The sequence below is a fragment of the Falco naumanni genome, chromosome 6, assembly GCF_017639655.2.
Source record: "Falco naumanni isolate bFalNau1 chromosome 6, bFalNau1.pat, whole genome shotgun sequence".
Classification (NCBI taxonomy): Eukaryota; Metazoa; Chordata; class Aves; order Falconiformes; family Falconidae; genus Falco; species Falco naumanni.
In genome coordinates, this window is record NC_054059.1 from 17924957 (window position 1) to 17941505 (window position 16549).

At 38.1% G+C, this 16549-nt stretch overlaps 1 protein-coding gene across 1 annotated transcript in view; it reads left to right on the forward strand.

Moving 5' to 3' along the window:
- Positions 1 to 16549, forward strand: part of COL21A1 (collagen type XXI alpha 1 chain) — a 113924-nt gene that overhangs the window by 17004 nt on the left and 80371 nt on the right. The window contains exons 2-3 of the mRNA XM_040599398.1: positions 12881 to 13000; positions 14913 to 15464. Coding sequence (XP_040455332.1) covers positions 12913 to 13000; positions 14913 to 15464 — 640 coding nt within the window. The 5' untranslated portion in view covers positions 12881 to 12912. The remainder of the gene's footprint in view (positions 1 to 12880; positions 13001 to 14912; positions 15465 to 16549) is intronic.

Consider the following 16549-nt stretch of genomic DNA (forward strand, 5'->3'; position numbering starts at 1 on the left):
CTGAGGATGAAGGAGTGGCAGAGACAACTGTATGGATGTTGAAATGGCATTTCTCTTCCATGTACAACTTAAACCAGCTCCTTGTTCAGACACCCATCTGGGGGATTGGGAAATACTGATGTTTTTCCTATGTCAGCAAGTGATTTACAACATCCAGGGTGAGGTTTGTATGGTATCTGCTGGCTTACTTCATATTTTTTCTTAATTGTGTTTACCTGTGTGAAACAAAGCTGAAAGCAGAGGAATACACAGGAAGTTTTTTGGGAGGGAATACCTAGAGACATGGGTTGTGTAGTGCTGGACAATCCTGGCCTTCTCCCCATGCTGCATCTTTGCAAAACCTTCTTGGTGTGATGTGTCTGTTCATTAGTTACTCTACTCTGCCACTACTGTGTCCTTAGTTGCTTGGTGGACTGAAGGGAAAATATACGATAGGGACCAGGAACAAATTTTATACTTTATGAATGTAGTAAAAGTAATTGTCTTCATATAACAGGCTGTAAGAGTCATCACATTGTAAAGAAAGTGAGCTTGAATACTTGCTGGAATATCTTTAGTCTTGCGGGAGAAAAGCAGCTAAGTCTGTAAATTTTGCATGGTTTTAAGTTCAGCTTGGGATCATATCATATCTGGAACTGCAAGTGTTTCTCAAAGTATGAGAATTTGGATATATAAATTGGATACATTTTGGATATAATTGAAACAGCAAATATTTGTGTTTTCCTCTTTGAGCACGAATGTGCTAAATTTCTGTTTTCTTCCTTTAAAGGCCTGTTTAAAATACTAAGGGTCTGATTTGTCTCCACTGAAGACAACTGGGGTTCTTTCAATAAATTCCTCTAGAACTTCTGTTTCCATTCCTTCAGCAATCACAGCCTCCTTTGAATGATTTGTCAATATTTTAGTAAAAACTTACTTATTTTACAAATGAGTAAAAAAATCTTATCATTTAAAAAAACATAATTTGGAAAACCTAGAAATGTTTTTTGTCTGTTTATCTGATACTACTCTTCTTTGTTTGATGTCAGTGAGTTTATATATCAGGGGTCCTCCAACTAAGGCCTGCGGGCCAGATATGGCCCCCCAGGGTCCTCAATCCGGCCCCCATTATTTACAGACCCCCCCCGCCGGGGGTTGGGGGTGCAAACCAAGCAGCCGCAGATGACTGCCTGCCACTTCATCTGCACGCCGGCCCCCTGGTTAGAAAGTTTGAGGACCCCTGTGATATATCATTGTTAAAATGCTAACATATAGTCACATATTTAAAGGTCAGTCTACTTCATGATACCTTTATATGTAGTCTGAAGGCTGTTGTACTAAGTTAAATGGAATAAATGTCCTTTCATTCTATAGTGTAAAAAAATCAGGTTTTGAATCTTCAACAGAGATTTTAACCAGTTTTTCCCATGGCTATGGATTGCTATTTAAAAAAAAAATAAAAAAATCTGTTTTGCCTTTCATTGGATGTTTCTGGAAATGAAGGAAGAAGAGGGAGGACAGGTAAAGAATTTTGAAGGACAAAGCTTTCAAACAAAGTTTTGAAACCTTCAGCTAAAGCAGCGGTCTGTGCTGTCATTCTTATTCCCTCCAGCATTTGATGGTACTTAAATTAACAATGAGAATAACATTAAGTACATTTGTGGAAGAAGTCAGTGAATAACACAAGTGGGCTTGATCTGTTGTGCTTGATGCTGGAATCCAAACCTGTCTTAGGGCTATACAAGACAAATGAATAGAAGAAGAAATTAGCAAGACAGAAAATATAACTTCTGTTTCTGATGATGGCCCATAATTGCAGGAGGCAGACAGAGCCCATGGGCTTGCTCTTTGCTCCAGATACCAAACTTGCTTTAAATCACTTGTTGCGTATTTCTTACTGCTTCTCTTTTGTTTTCACAGCAAATGTTGCAGTCATGGCATTGCAAATATCATCTTGTCTAAGCCAGCCCTACTCTCCCTTTTTCTAGGTGGAGAACAAAAATAAAAAGATGGAAAGAAAATAGATGTTAGGGGAAAAGAAAGGAGTGAGGAGGTACTGGCAGAAATGTGTAGGTGAGATATCAGCACTTAGCTGAATTTGGTAGCACTGGCAATGTTTCTGAATCCTCAGCTGGTTTGCTTTTCTGAGGACACTGAGACCACAGCAGTAATGGATGAGCAGTTCTTGCGTCTCTCTTGTCAGCTAGGCATGATCCTAACAGAGTCTTTAAATTGCATTAGAAGTTCATACTTGGCTTGTTGCCTTTATGCCTCTTTATATCAATGTTCATTGTTAGAGATTGTTGTACCTTTCTCTCAGACTTGAGCCGATTTCTATAGTGGTTTCATTGCTAAATTAAATAAAATTATATGTAATTATGCATAATAATTGTATATAATTTCTAGTTATTGCATTATGTGCCCCAGTGACTGTTTTCCTTCTGTTTACCAACAATTATCACTAGCCCAACTGAAGTCTACATTCTTTAGCTCAGACAAAATGATCTCCCAAACTATTACTCCAGGCATTCATTTGTATTAAATTGTTTTCTGTTGCCCTGTTTGGTAACGTAGATACATATATGTGTGCACACTCAAAACTTGAACTTTTGGATATCCTGTGGGAATAGGTTCAAACGTTTCTTATGCAGAATCCTATTACCTAATTTCAACTGTACAATTTAAGTGTCAGATTTTATCCCATTGATTAGCTGTTTTGTTTTCCTTGGGTCTGTCCAAGGAGAGAAAATTGTGTGGAATCTCAAGTTGCTTGATAAAGAGAGAAATTACAGCATGGGCTTTTCACAGACGGGATGAAATCATGGTTTCCAGGGAGACCTCAGATTCATTTGTTGCAGCCAGAATGCTGAGCTGCCAACTGTGGTTGCTTACATAAGTTGCCCATCCTATATTGTTTTCCAATCAGTCATGTATCAGTCCAGCAGCTCAAGTGCTGTGGTAAGCCTTCTTTTACTTTAATCTGTAATAACTAATTGCTGGCACCTGGCACAGCATCCTCTTGGAGTGGGAATAAATCCAACAAAGTGCAAAGTTCCAGAATAAATTTGATTTAAAAATACAAGCCTTCTGTGACTTCAGAGATTGGAGCATGAATACAAACTTTTTCTGCCGTAGACTGGAGGAGTCTGTGGGTTTGCTGTGCTTCACTGAACCATATGAAAAATAAACAGTCAGCCCATCCCACTTAAGAGGATTCTTTGCTTTCAGAAACATTTATCTTCTTGCTTGGGTTATACTATATATCAACTGCTTGCTTTGGTTTTCGAAGTACAGCATTGGAGTTAGTATAAAGCCTTTATACAGTTGATAGAAAACCGTCTTTTTGAAATCTGCTGAAAATGTAATAATGTCTTTAATACTATGCTCCTTTATATAATCTGCATAATACTTTGAACAGTACATATATGAGAGCTGTAAATATGGAGTATAATCTTACCATGTAGTCCTAATCCCCGTGGTCTTATTTTGTTTATATTGAATATAATATATTCATATTATAATTCAAATTGTAATCACATTGCAGAATAGTTTCATTTAAACTACTGGTCCTTTTATCTTTTTTTTTTCTTACCCATCCCTGAAATCTCTCTTGGAGTGAACATTGAAATGGTTTGCTTTGTCAGTTGTTTGGGAAATGCTTTTTTTGACTTGTTAAGTCAAACATTTTTAATGAGGGATTTAAACTGTGGCTGTGGCACAAAGGAATGAAGTATCAAACATAAACGAAGTAGTTAGTTGTTAATGCCTTCGCTGAGCTTTGGGAGAGAAAACCATTTTGGGGAGTTTGAGTGGCAGGAACAGACCATGCTGGTGTATACTTGAGGGACCACAGATACCTATGCAGAGACAGGTGAGATTATTTCTGAAAGTGCCAGCAAGATGTGATGCTACTGTTTCTCTGAGGTCTCCAATGTTCATTTACTTTCTGTAGGCGCTTGGACATTCACCTTCAGCTAACCCAGGTCACTTTGCTGTTGACACTGCACAGCTCCCATTGTTGCAGCTGTGGACTTGATATACTTCTTATTCAACTGCAATAGGTCTTTGCCTGCATCTCTCCTCACTTCTTTCGTGTGTTTCTCCAGCTGTCTGGAGATCTGTTTTTCAGTCTGCCTATCAGGTAGGCTTTTAGACTTTTAGAGGGAGGAGAAACAAAGCTGTGCCTCTTACCTTTGCCACTGTTGTAAAAAGAAAGACAGCAGAGGGGAGGAGGGCCCAAGCAAAAGCCCCATTAGCCTTTTCTTTTTAGGGAGTCCAGGCCATGTTTCTGCTCGATTCCAGGGTTAGGATATAAACTGTCTCAAACTGTGTACTTTGTCTAGCCATGTATTCTTAGACAGGCTGGGTACAGATACTGCTTAGCCAGAATGGAACCATTTTACAACTACTTTTCATTCTTGTTGCACTAGGAGTAACTATAAAAAAAAAGTAAAAAAAAGAAATTTGCAATATGTGTAACTTAAACACATGATTTTCTTTCTTGACCCCTCTTAATAAAAACTCATCTGAACTACTCTGTAATCATACATTTAATGTTGTAGAACACTTCTGGTATGAATGTAATTATACTGGTGATTGTGCCAAAATGGTTCATTCCAACGTAGAAATAGAAATAGTATGTGGAATAGTATTGTATTCATCGCTGTAGGAGATTTTATCTATCTATATACAAACTTGCATTTATGTACGTACATGTATGTGTAAACTGAGACTAAATTAATGATGTGTTCACAGCCTCACCCTTCCTAGGAAATGCTGTTATTCTTTTAAATGTTTGCAAGCATAACCACCTCATCAGTTGGGCCCACCAAGAAAAATAAATGAGGAGGAACAATATGGGGAAAACATGAATGCAGAATGGTACTGAAATCCAAGTGGAAATAAATACAGATTCAGTTGTATTACTTAATAAAAGTAACTGACTTGGAGTAACCTTACAGACTTTTTGGATGCTTAGAACTGGTAGTATAAGGTAGAGTTAGGGATAAATTGTCCTAACATTTTATTTGCAAAACCCATTAATTTTGAGAACAGAGAGAACAAATATAAAAAGGTGATGTAATATTGCATTACTTTTCCACATTATTTAATGCAAATAAATCAGGATTTTCAGGGTTGCTTTTCTCTTGCTGTACAGTTTCTGTAGTGTTGCATAAGTTTTGGAAATACAAAGATTCTCCATTATGTCCTTTCAATCATTATTTTTGTAATGTTTTAATATTTGTTCCTTTGTAGGTCAAACCTAATGATCTATAGTTGAATTAAGAGATGTTTATACAGTGAGGTAATATGAGAGAAGTGTTAATTTATACTTGGAAGGCAAGATAGTAGATATGTAACTTTTAGTCTCGTTATTTTCTTGGAATGCTGGAAAAGGTTAAGATCATACCCTTCCCGGCTTCCTTCTTAGGCTGTAACTGGAATGGGAAGAAGTGAAGGAAGGAATTCCTCCTTTCAGTATATGTCTTTAGTGTAGTTCTTCAGCAAGAAATCTTCATGCAGCAAAGAAGCCAGGATTTTCAGAGAGAGGAAAATCTCTCTCCCTCTCTCTCCATTCCCCAGCTTGAATAGAGAAAAAACTGCACTGCAGAGCAACTATTTTTGATTCTGGAAGATTCCAAATTGCTCTAAATGGAAAGTTTCTTCAGACAGTATTCCTGGGAAAAGTAAAGTTATCTACTTATCTAGGCACTTGAAAGCTGGATGTAGAAAGGCAGCATCAGTAAACCACCTTTGAGATATAGAAGGTGATGCTTTTAGGCATCTTATATGCAAAGTAGAAATACTGCTCAAACTGCTTAAGCACCTACGTTTCCTAAGTACTGGAAACTTAATTTTGATGTGAAATTCTTCTGCTGTGCATGCATATAAGAAGTGCTGTCATTTGAACCTATGTGCACTTCTGTGTAGCAGAGCTCTTCTGGGAGTTGCATGCCTTTGCCATCTCTAACACACTGGCAGCCTTGAATTCATTCAAAAATGGAGTAGAGGCTGTTGGTTTCAGTAATGGCTGTACCACATGTCCACTGTTCAATTTCCATCACAGTCGGAGGTTTTCAGTGGCCCTGTCCATGCAAATGCTGCTGCACAGCAAAATTGCAGCACCCAGAAGAAAGCAAGAAATATGTTGCAGGAACTGTGCAATTGGATAAAGCTGCCTAAAATTATACAGCATGAAGGTGAGTCACTACGTCACCAATTTCCAAACTTCACTGAGTTTTCTTCCTATATGTCACAAAAACTGAATGTGCATTGGAGAGACTGTGATTTAGCTGTCTCTGACCATGCACACATAGGGCATGGGCTGATGCAGCCAAGGTTTATTGTAGCTGCTTTCTCTCCTGCCTTTGGTGAAGAAATAATACTCTGATAACTCTGCTTTGGTGGAGAACAGGGTGTTACACTGCTGCCCTGTGGGTCATGGTTCAGGGGCTGATGCTTAGCAGCATGCTATGGTTTTACCTTTCATTTACTGTGAGATGCACAGAAGCTTGTCTGAGTCTTGATACAAGTCTCAAAAGTGCTCAAATGTATGTGGTGTACTCCACAACTCTTCATTTTAGGCGCTCAGAGTAGAGGTCTTTTTGTAAGCTGTTTGGGAGCCCTCTGTGCAAGATAGATCATTTTACCCCAGAGGACTGTTCCCATTCATTCTAAACATCCCCTTTGCTATCAGTAACATGTAAAAGAACAAGATAAAAAGCATACACCGAAGAGCAGAAGAATGCCCATAATGAGTCACACTAAAGGTCCACCCAGCCCAGTATCCTGTATCAGTTAATGTCTGATAGGCTCTTGCAGTTTTAATTTAAACAGTTTTGTGGAGTTGGGAGATAGCCAAAACCTTGCTCCTGCCACCCTGTGCATCACCAGAATTGCAAAGCCTGTGCATGAAGTGAACTGTCCCATTTAAGGTGGAAAAATGAAATAGCCATGGGGAATGCCTTGAAAAATACAGTATCACATACGCTATTTCTCCACTAATACTCCGTCAGTCCGCAGCCCTTTACTTAAGCTGGATGCAACATCTGTGTATTTATTTAGTAACCCTGTATGGATTTATCTTCAATGACCTTCCGTATACTAAAAGTGTTTTGGTTTAACTGAGAGATGGGAAGGCAGTTTGATAAATTTATTTTCCTGGTTACATCTGGTAAAACCACAAACTACTCACAACAATTAACTTGCAAAAATACAGGGTGTAAAAGTTTTATTTAAAATATTATTTTCTGAGTTTTTTATTTATTTTACTTTTCACATAGCTTAACATAATGTCATAGATTTATAGAATATCTCAAGTTAAAAGGGACCCAACCCATAAGGATCATTGAGCCCTGGCTACTGTTTGCAGATGCAGTCATTAGGAGCAAGCATAAATCCCGTGTCCCTCTGCCTGTGTGGTGCTGGGACAGATTTACTATCCCTTAGTGCTTCCCTGCACAATCAGACCCAGATCCTGCAGCTCCAGCAGCAGAAGTTTGGCACAAGGACCCTGACTTCTTGTAGGCGCCAGCAGAGCTCTCAAGGGCAGAGAAGAAAGCAGTGAGAACTTACAGAGACAGCTTTCTCTGTTTCTCTTAAAAAAAACTGGAGATAGAAAGGACATGATCAGCAGTGATGAATTTTGGCTTTTGGTGATGCCAACGGGGAGGTCCTGGGCTGATATTAACAGTGGTCTCTCCATGGTAGCAATAAGGCACTTGGGCAAATATTTTCTGTAATTTCAAGTACATTTCTGTTGCCTGTGCTATAATTACTATATCGTCAAGACTGAGCAGTTTGGTCTTTGGAGTTGTTGGTTTGGCATCTCTTTTGACTGTTAAAAGTCCAGTGCTATATTATTATTTTCTTTCAGATAAATTGAACACTGCATAATTCCTGAAATCCTCATTGGATGGTTGCTTAAGTCTTGGGTTTATCCTTTTAATTTTGGTTTCTATTAATAAGTCCATTTTGGACTACTGAATAGTTATTTGGCTTTATTGTTATAATGAAGTTCTCAAGTTCTGTATCTCATATTTTTCAGGCTTTGCTGTAAATGAAATGCAGAAGGACTCATAAATATATGGAAAAATTGGTCCATTGAGGGAATACAATTTGATACTGCAAATCAGATAAGCTTGTTTTGCCAATTATTTTACTGATTCTTTTTAAAAAATATAAGTTGGAGCATGGTTTTCACCAAAAGAAATCTTGCTCTGACGTGAGTTTCGTTACTTTAATGTCTTTCAAGATTAAAGATGTACACTGAAGACTGCTGTAGCATTCAGTAGTAAAGAATGGAAATGAGATATGTATGATTCTTGTCCTGTAATTCCCTCCTGTGCCCCCACACACTGATGCCTGATAGCTTGTGACAGTATTTCCAGTATTATTTCTTTTACTGGTGGAGTGAGAGTGGATTTAGATATGCGCCTCCTGCGAGGCCAGGGCTGCATGGTGAATGGCAGTTCTCTCGGGTTGGGTCAGTGGGGCTGGGGCCAGGAGGAACTTGCAAATGTTTCTTTCTTGTTCTACCTTTTTTCTGTTTGGACTCCTGTTTTGCAGAGGTTTAAGACAGCTTGATGCCAGCTGATCAGTGGGGTCATGTGAGGGGTATGCCATTGTTTAAAATATATGCATAGATGAGATGAATGCAAATTAATGATAGGAGAACACAAAACTGAAAAATGCAGAGGACAGCGCATCCCTGCTGGGTGTATGAGTGCAGACAGCATAGCATATCCCTATGATTTCTTTACTGTGAGGGGTGTGGTAAGGCACTGGAACAGGTTGCCCAGGGAATGGATGGGACTGTGAGCAACCTGGTCTAGTGGAAGGTGTCCCTGCCCATGGCAGGGAGTTGGAACTAGTTGATCTTTAGGGTCTCTTCCAACCCAAATGATTCTATGATCCTGTGAGTTTTCCTTTCCTCACTAATAGTTCCCCTGTAACACCCCTCATCTCCTCTTTGCTGTGGTTTTGAGACGACCTTTCGCTTCGGCTCCTAAACCAGGCTCCTTGCACTCTGCAGGACAGCCAGTAAGTGCTGTCACATGTACCTCTCCAACGGTGAAGTCAGTGAAGTCGGTAGTGTTTCTGTTGAGCCCCTCCTTCCTTGGAGGCACATGGCTTCCTTGCAGCATCCTGCTCTCCCCTTCCCACCCAGCCAGCTCTCAGCATCTTCCTCTTCCCTGTAGCTTCTGTCATTCCTACTGATCTGGGGAGCTCATCCCTGGAGGTACCAGTGGATAAATGTTAGCAGAAGGGTGAGCAGAGGTGAAAGGGGGTGGTGCAGTTTAAGGAAGACTGTAATGGTTTCTGCAGGGGTTGGTGAAAGGAGAGCTGCACCAGAGAGCGGGATCCCTGTGTCCCTGCCTGACCTGAAATGCCTGTGCTTACGGCATACAGCACATACAAGTTTTGTGCAGGGAGAGTGTTGTTAATATAATTTTGTAGATTTAGTCTGCTGTTTTGTTTTCAAAAAAAGAGGTGTGATGTTAATGGTAGCAGTCCCTGTAATCTTGTTAGTGAAGACTGATACAGTGAAGTCACTAAGTTGCTTGGGTTTTATTTTCCTTTTACATAAATTCTGTGGATTTTACAGAAATAACCGTTTAGACAACCACAGCAATAACAAACACCAAAAATTAGTTAGTGTACTGTTGTGATATTTTCCTCAGTTGTCTTTTTCACAACCATTCCTTATCATTTTTTTCAACCTTTCTCTTTTGGGGCTGTTGGTGAGAGGAGTCTATAGGAATTCATAGTTTGTTGGGGCCAGCATTGTGGTTTTCTGATGTATGTCAGCTCTCTGTACAGTACCCTGTCTTCTTTTCCAGTTACAGGCTGACATTCTTCTGATATTCTCAAAGAATGCCGTTGTCCTTCTTTAATTACCTGCTATTTAAATTCCCACATAGATTTAATTTCATATGTTCTTTTTTGGTATTGCTCAATTTGGCCTTGTGAGAGATGTGTTTTACCCTTCAGTAAACATTTGCCATGGAAAAGGCTGAAATGATGAATCTTGCAAACCATCAAGTCTGAAATAATCAGTGTAAATTATCCACTTCTACTATGGTAAGATTTTTTCATATATTACGTGCTTATTACTTACACACTTAATTTCATAGTTTAAACAGATCCTTTTTCAAAAGGCTGGGACAAGAAACTGCCACTTAATCTATTTAAATGAAGTTGACATCCCAGTATTTGTGTAGGATCATTGGAACAGTGCATCTTACGTCCTATCCCATAGACTCCAAAGTGCTTCATGTCGTTTCTCACCCATTCTGACACAAGGTAGTATAATAATAAAGTATGGTGTTACCTTGCAATTACCTGTAATCTGGAAGTGATGTTTAATAATGTAATTATATTTTTGCACTATTAACTTTGAGAGATTATATTAGGTAGGAGTATCATTTCCTGGAAATTTACTGTTGTGCATTTCTTGAGGTTGTGGAGATATTTTTGGTTGTGTTTTTTTTTTGTCTTAATGGAATGAGTGCTTTATAAGCAGCGGAAAAAGCAAAGCAGCTGACTGAAAAGCCAGGGTGAATCAGGTTACTGATTTTGTGGCACATCTTCTGTCTGGCAAATACAGATAATGAATCTACCAGAAAGAAACCTGACATTGAAATTGCTACCTCTCTAGTTACTGTCTTGACCCCACAACTCTGTAATCCCTTTTTCCCGTGTCATTTTTCCTGAACACATTACGCTAGGTATATACATCTTTTGAGAGTAAGATCTGTGTTTAATTACTGTAGAATTTTGTTGCAGATAAACAGTTTACTGGCTGCTTGATTGCTGCTCAGTATGTTGTAGTGATTAAATGGCAATCTCTTTGGTTTGCTCCCTTGACTAGTCTTGGTAAAGGAAATGGTTACTTATTTCCATTTACTTATTTATTCTCCTAAGAGACACTTGCAATAGGCATGCTGAATTGTGTTTTGCTGTTATTTTTGGAGAACAGTATTTTCCAGCACTACAGAAGTTTCAGAACATGTGCCAATACCTTATTAATGGTAGCGTGGTGGACACCTTGTCTACCCTGAAGAGTTCAGAATTAAAGATTAGCAATATAAAAAGGAAAAATACGCATAGTTTTCACCCACCCCCCCCATATATTAAATTTTAATTTTGTTGTGTAATAAATATTTTCATTTATATTTGACCTTTGTGTGTGTAGACTGTTTTGGTGTGGGCATAAGTAAAGGTTTATGACTAGAAGAAAAAAACATGAAAAGGAAAGGAGTCTTGGCCTTATTCAAGGAAGGCATTTCAATTCCAGGAAATGGGCTGAAAAAAGCAGCAAGACTGTTAGAGATAAACTAACATGTAATAGATAAAGACTAACATGACTGACAAAGCAAAGCCTGTAAAGATGAATAATTAGTCTTGTAGCTAGATGTAAAATACTTAATTCAGTGACGTTGAAGGGTAGTGCAATGAATTGACCCTGAGCTGCTACTGAAAATTTGTCCTGAATTTAGCTTTTTTTTATGGGTTACAGATCTTCCCATAAATATGGGAAAATTTAAAAGCAATAGGTTGGTTGGCCGGTTACTAGGCAGCACAAACACAATGTTGATCTGAATGCAAACCAAATATCTCAATTGGGAAAAAAGTTTCTGTTAAAATATGCAAAGATAGATATAAATTATTGTAAAATTCTGTCCTCTGTTACATTCATTACATTTGATTGAGGAAACCTCTGCTTAGATGAACAAGTACCACTTCACATAGTTTAGTAGAAGTCAAAGGATCACAAAATGGTTGAGGTTGAAAGGGACCTCTGGAGGTCATCTGGTCCAAATCCTAAAGCCAGTTGCCAAGGGCTATGTCCACAAGGCTTCTGAGTATCTCCAGGGATGGAGGCTCCACAGTCTCCCTGGGAAACCTGTGCCAGTTTTCAGTCACCAGTGCATGCACTTACTCAAACCAGCAGTTAATTCTCCCTTTTTCTGTCAGGGTGTTCATGTTTTGTAATGGAGAATAAAATGTAGTTAGAAAATTTGCATTTTGCACTGGAGGATAAGAAGACAGAATACAAAAGAGATTCAGTATATTTTTTTTCTTTTTCAGAGTCTTGAAATTAATGGATCTCTAATACAGTACTCCAAAAATGTATCTTGTCCCATTATAATGCTTTTTTTTTTGCAATAAACATAAGTAATAAATATGGCTTAATTTAAGTAAATTTGTAAATAATATTTATGACAGCAACATGATACCAAAGCAAACTTGGTTCAGGACCCTTTAGGGGACATAATTCAGAGACCATGATAATAAAGGAGACAAACGGAGTTAAAAATCAGAAATTGAAAATGCATATAATTATGTAATCTGCAGGGCTTGGCTTTTCTGGGAGAGGTCTGGGGCTCGCTGAGACCCTGACCCTTGGTGACAGTCTCAGCCCTGGGACAGAGGAGTGGGAAGTGTCCCAGACTCCCTGAAGTAGACAGGTGCGTGAGTTGAGACTGAAGCAGCGTCTCCCCACCAGTATCTTATACATAATCACTTGCCATATTTTGGAACAGTAGCTGTCAAGTATTTGGATAATGGCTGCAGAGTGGAATAGCGGTTGGACAAGTGTGACTGGGATGGGGAATACAACCTACTTATGTATGTACTTAGCAGGAGCGATGTATAAATATACTTCGCTGAAAACTGAGCTTCCATAGAAAAGGTGGTGGGTGCTGCTGAGTTTAGAATCTCAATTTTGAGCTTATGTGCCTGACTGACATTTTTTGGGTCTGTGGTCCATTGCAGGCTGGCCTCGCATCTGGGCTTGCAGATTTGATTCAAAGTTCATCATGCACAGGTTTTAAAACACAGAAGCTTGGGTTTGTTTTGTAATATAACACTGTATTTTCATTTCTTCCCCATCTAGTTTAATCTCAAGACTTTGAAAATAGAATACACATGGCACAGATTGTAAAATTTTTTCAGACGCTATTAATTCTGCTACTTCATGATTACATCTCAGCTGAAGATGGGGAAACAAGAGCAAGTAAGTCTTAATTTTTATATTTCAGATAAGGGCAACTTCAAAGCATGCCTTGAATTTATTTTATCCAATTTCAGGCCACATGCACTTCTGTTGATGGTGATTTTTTTCCAGTATAATTTTCCTGGTGAAAATGCAGGAAATTATAAGTAACTTAAATATCTTTATTCTCGTTAAGGAAAGGAATACTTAATTTCTTTTTGTGTTTTGTAAATACCCAAGGGGGGCAGATAGAACTGTAAAGCTTTAAACTTGTGTCATGCGTATTTATATTTTCATTTCTTCCTAAGTCATATTTTGAATAGCTTAATGTTATGTGAGAAACTAAATAAGAAAAATAGAGGTTCTATGAGAGGAAGCTGAGATAACCCCAGGTTTTGGACAGACCTTCTTGCATATTCTTCAAAGCAGCATCTCGAACCCCATCAAACCAAGTTTTATACTCTAAATCTGGTTTATGGTAAAGAAAAAGTTAAAGCAGGGTGCCTTTTTGAATGGTAAAGTGGCTGAATAAAAAGTGTGTGGAAAAATTTCCCCTGGCCACAATGATAACTTTCAGGGTAGGTCTTTTCACTCCAGTTTTGCTCTCAATCTAGCAATTTTCAGTATGTAACAACAAACTCCATAAAATTCTTTTTGGTCTCTAGAAAGATATATTTTTTCCAGTCTACCTGCTGTAAGCTGAACCTGCTTTCAGCAGAGTCCATCATCCCTGCAACCGAAATTACTCTGTGATTCATATCTGTGGACCACAGAGTGACACACTTTGCTCGCTCCATGCTCCTTCTCCTAATTACCTTTTCTCTTCCCCACCACCACCATTGCAAAAGCATCTCTCCAGTAGACAGACTGTGGGCACTTGCTTTCAAGGAAGGAAAAATGCTGACCTGACCAGAAGTGTCCATAGGCAGATAGCAGGACAAGGTAGAGCCCTCCTTCCTGTGGTGGAGCTGCAGCCTTCCACAGAACAGGAAGCACAGTAACACGCAGCAACCCCCACGACCCTGTGTGCCGTGGGATCAGAATAATCTCTGCTGGTTTTGGCCATCTCATGTGTCAATTATCTAACTGAGATCCTTTCACAGTCGATGGAAGGTGATTCTCTCCTCTAGAGGGTTATGCTCTCCATATGAGGATGTGCATATAAGGTGAATAGGACTGTCCTATAGAAATGCTTGTGTCAGTCCATGGCCTGTAGTTGGGAATTTAGTCTAAAAGCTCCATTTATAAGTGACTATAGCTAGTAAAGCTGAATCTATACCTGAGTCCTTATGCAGTTACGTTGTATGTGTTGCATGCTTACGTGATCTTATATTCTGGAGATTGAGATAATTCACTGAATATTTTGATTCTATTAAAATCAGAATATGGTACCAGCAACATTCAATTGATTTTATAGTAACTTGTTCTGTAAGTGCCATACAGCAGTGTCAGAAGTCAATCAAAATGTATTTGTAAAAGGATTGGCTATTACTGCTGAATTCTGGAGTGTCGAGACTATAACCTTTGTCTGCAATGCACTTGCTTTGCTAGCAAAAATGAGGTTTTATGTTTATCATTTTTGCAGACAAAGAGATATGGAAAAAACCCCAAAATGTATTCCTCTTTGCTGATTGTATGAAATGCGATTGCCAGCTAAGGAACTGAATTCCAGATTTTTTAATAGTAATTTCTGGTAATAATGTATAAAACAGAAAATGGTATCGTTTTCAGATACCAAGTTGGATCGTGTGGCTTACAGACACAATCTTGTGTTGTCTGGAAAACTCAGCCGATTTTTTAAAAAATGAAATATATTTGTCAGTATAGATTCTAATGCTAACAGTAATTGATATGAAAACTATTTCCGGTGGAAGAAAAAAAGTAGAAGGGTTCATTAAAATATTTGTTTGACTTTTGGTTTTTTTTTTGTTAGGTTGCAGAACTGCTCCAGCAGATTTAGTTTTTATCTTAGATGGCTCTTACAGTGTTGGCCCAGAAAACTTCGAAATAATCAAAAGCTGGCTTGTCAATATTACAAGAAATTTTGACATAGGGCCAAAATTTATTCAAGTTGGAGTTGTCCAGTACAGCGATTACCCTGTACTTGAAATACCTCTTGGAACTCATGAATCCACTGAGAATCTCATCAGGGAAATGGAGTCCATACACTACTTGGGGGGAAATACAAGAACAGGAAGAGCTATTCAGTTTGCCTTTGACCATCTTTTTGCAAAATCTTCAAGATTTTTAACAAAAATAGCAGTTGTTCTCACTGATGGAAAGTCTCAAGATGAAGTCAAAGATGTAGCAGCAGAAGCAAGAAAAAATAAAATCACTTTGTTTGCTATTGGTGTTGGCTCAGAAATTGAGGAGGATGAACTTAAAGCTATTGCCAACAAGCCTTCATCAACTTATGTATTTTATGTTGAAGATTATATTGCAATATCAAGAATTAAAGAAGTTATAAAGCAGAAACTCTGTGAAGGTAAGTAATTAATTATAAAATATTTCAGGTGTGCAAAATGTAGTTCAGTACCCAATCTCTTTATTTCAGAAGCAGAATGCACGAATAATGTAACCTAAGGTATCAGATAATCTTCACTCCGATCTTCTTTCATTTTCATCTTGCTTGTGGAAATCGCTCCCAAAATGTTATTTTCTCTGTTAAACAAAGAGGTATATTTGGGAAAAGTATGATGCTTTAACATAATGTGTGTTTAATTTCTGTATGTACTATTTTTCTGCAAGCCCCAATTTTTGTGTGTTGGTGAAGTTTAGAAACCCTAAAATAGCTGAGCAATTCTCATGGTGCTGAGAATTTAGGGTTTGCTTTATCCTTTTCCTAGGTGTGGCTGCTACTCATCCACAATCTAGCATTTCTTCATGACAGTTGAGAGGACAGCCTGTCATGACAAACAGGAGTTCTTCCGCTACTATGTGTTGAAAATCGCAGAAGAAAGACTCTTGGCAAAAGTGCCTGGAATTGTGACAATCTTGTTACAATCTTTTTTAGAAGGATTTTATAGAAGAGTTAGCCAAGACCAACATTGTAAAATGACTTTTTATCTTTACAGTGCTAGCAGCAGTACTGCATTGAGTTTTCCGATAACTTTGTAATGCAATGGCTTTCCCATATATATACAAAAGATAGCAAAATGCTTCTAAAACGTATTACTCAAAAGGACTGTATTATACAGTGAATGTTTTTCAGTGCTATTTTGTACATGTTTTATTATCAGGAATTGATGTAAGTCCTATTTCAGTTGTACCATATTTCTGCCCTTAGTAAGAATGAAAAATAATTTTCATTTGCACTCACTTTGACTATGGACTCCATTGAAATAATATGGTGATACTTATGTTGAGGATAATGGTGTGTATTTCTTGATACACTTATGAAAATCATAATAAATCCTGATGTAGTAAGGTGATCAGTCCAAAAATTAAATCAGCTAAGTGCAGCTAAATTCTTTAATAAAACTTCACACAGGGAGAAATTTCCCCAAATAAATACAATGTTTTCTTTAAATACAGTTTAGAAGTGACATCATATTTCATCAAGATGGATTT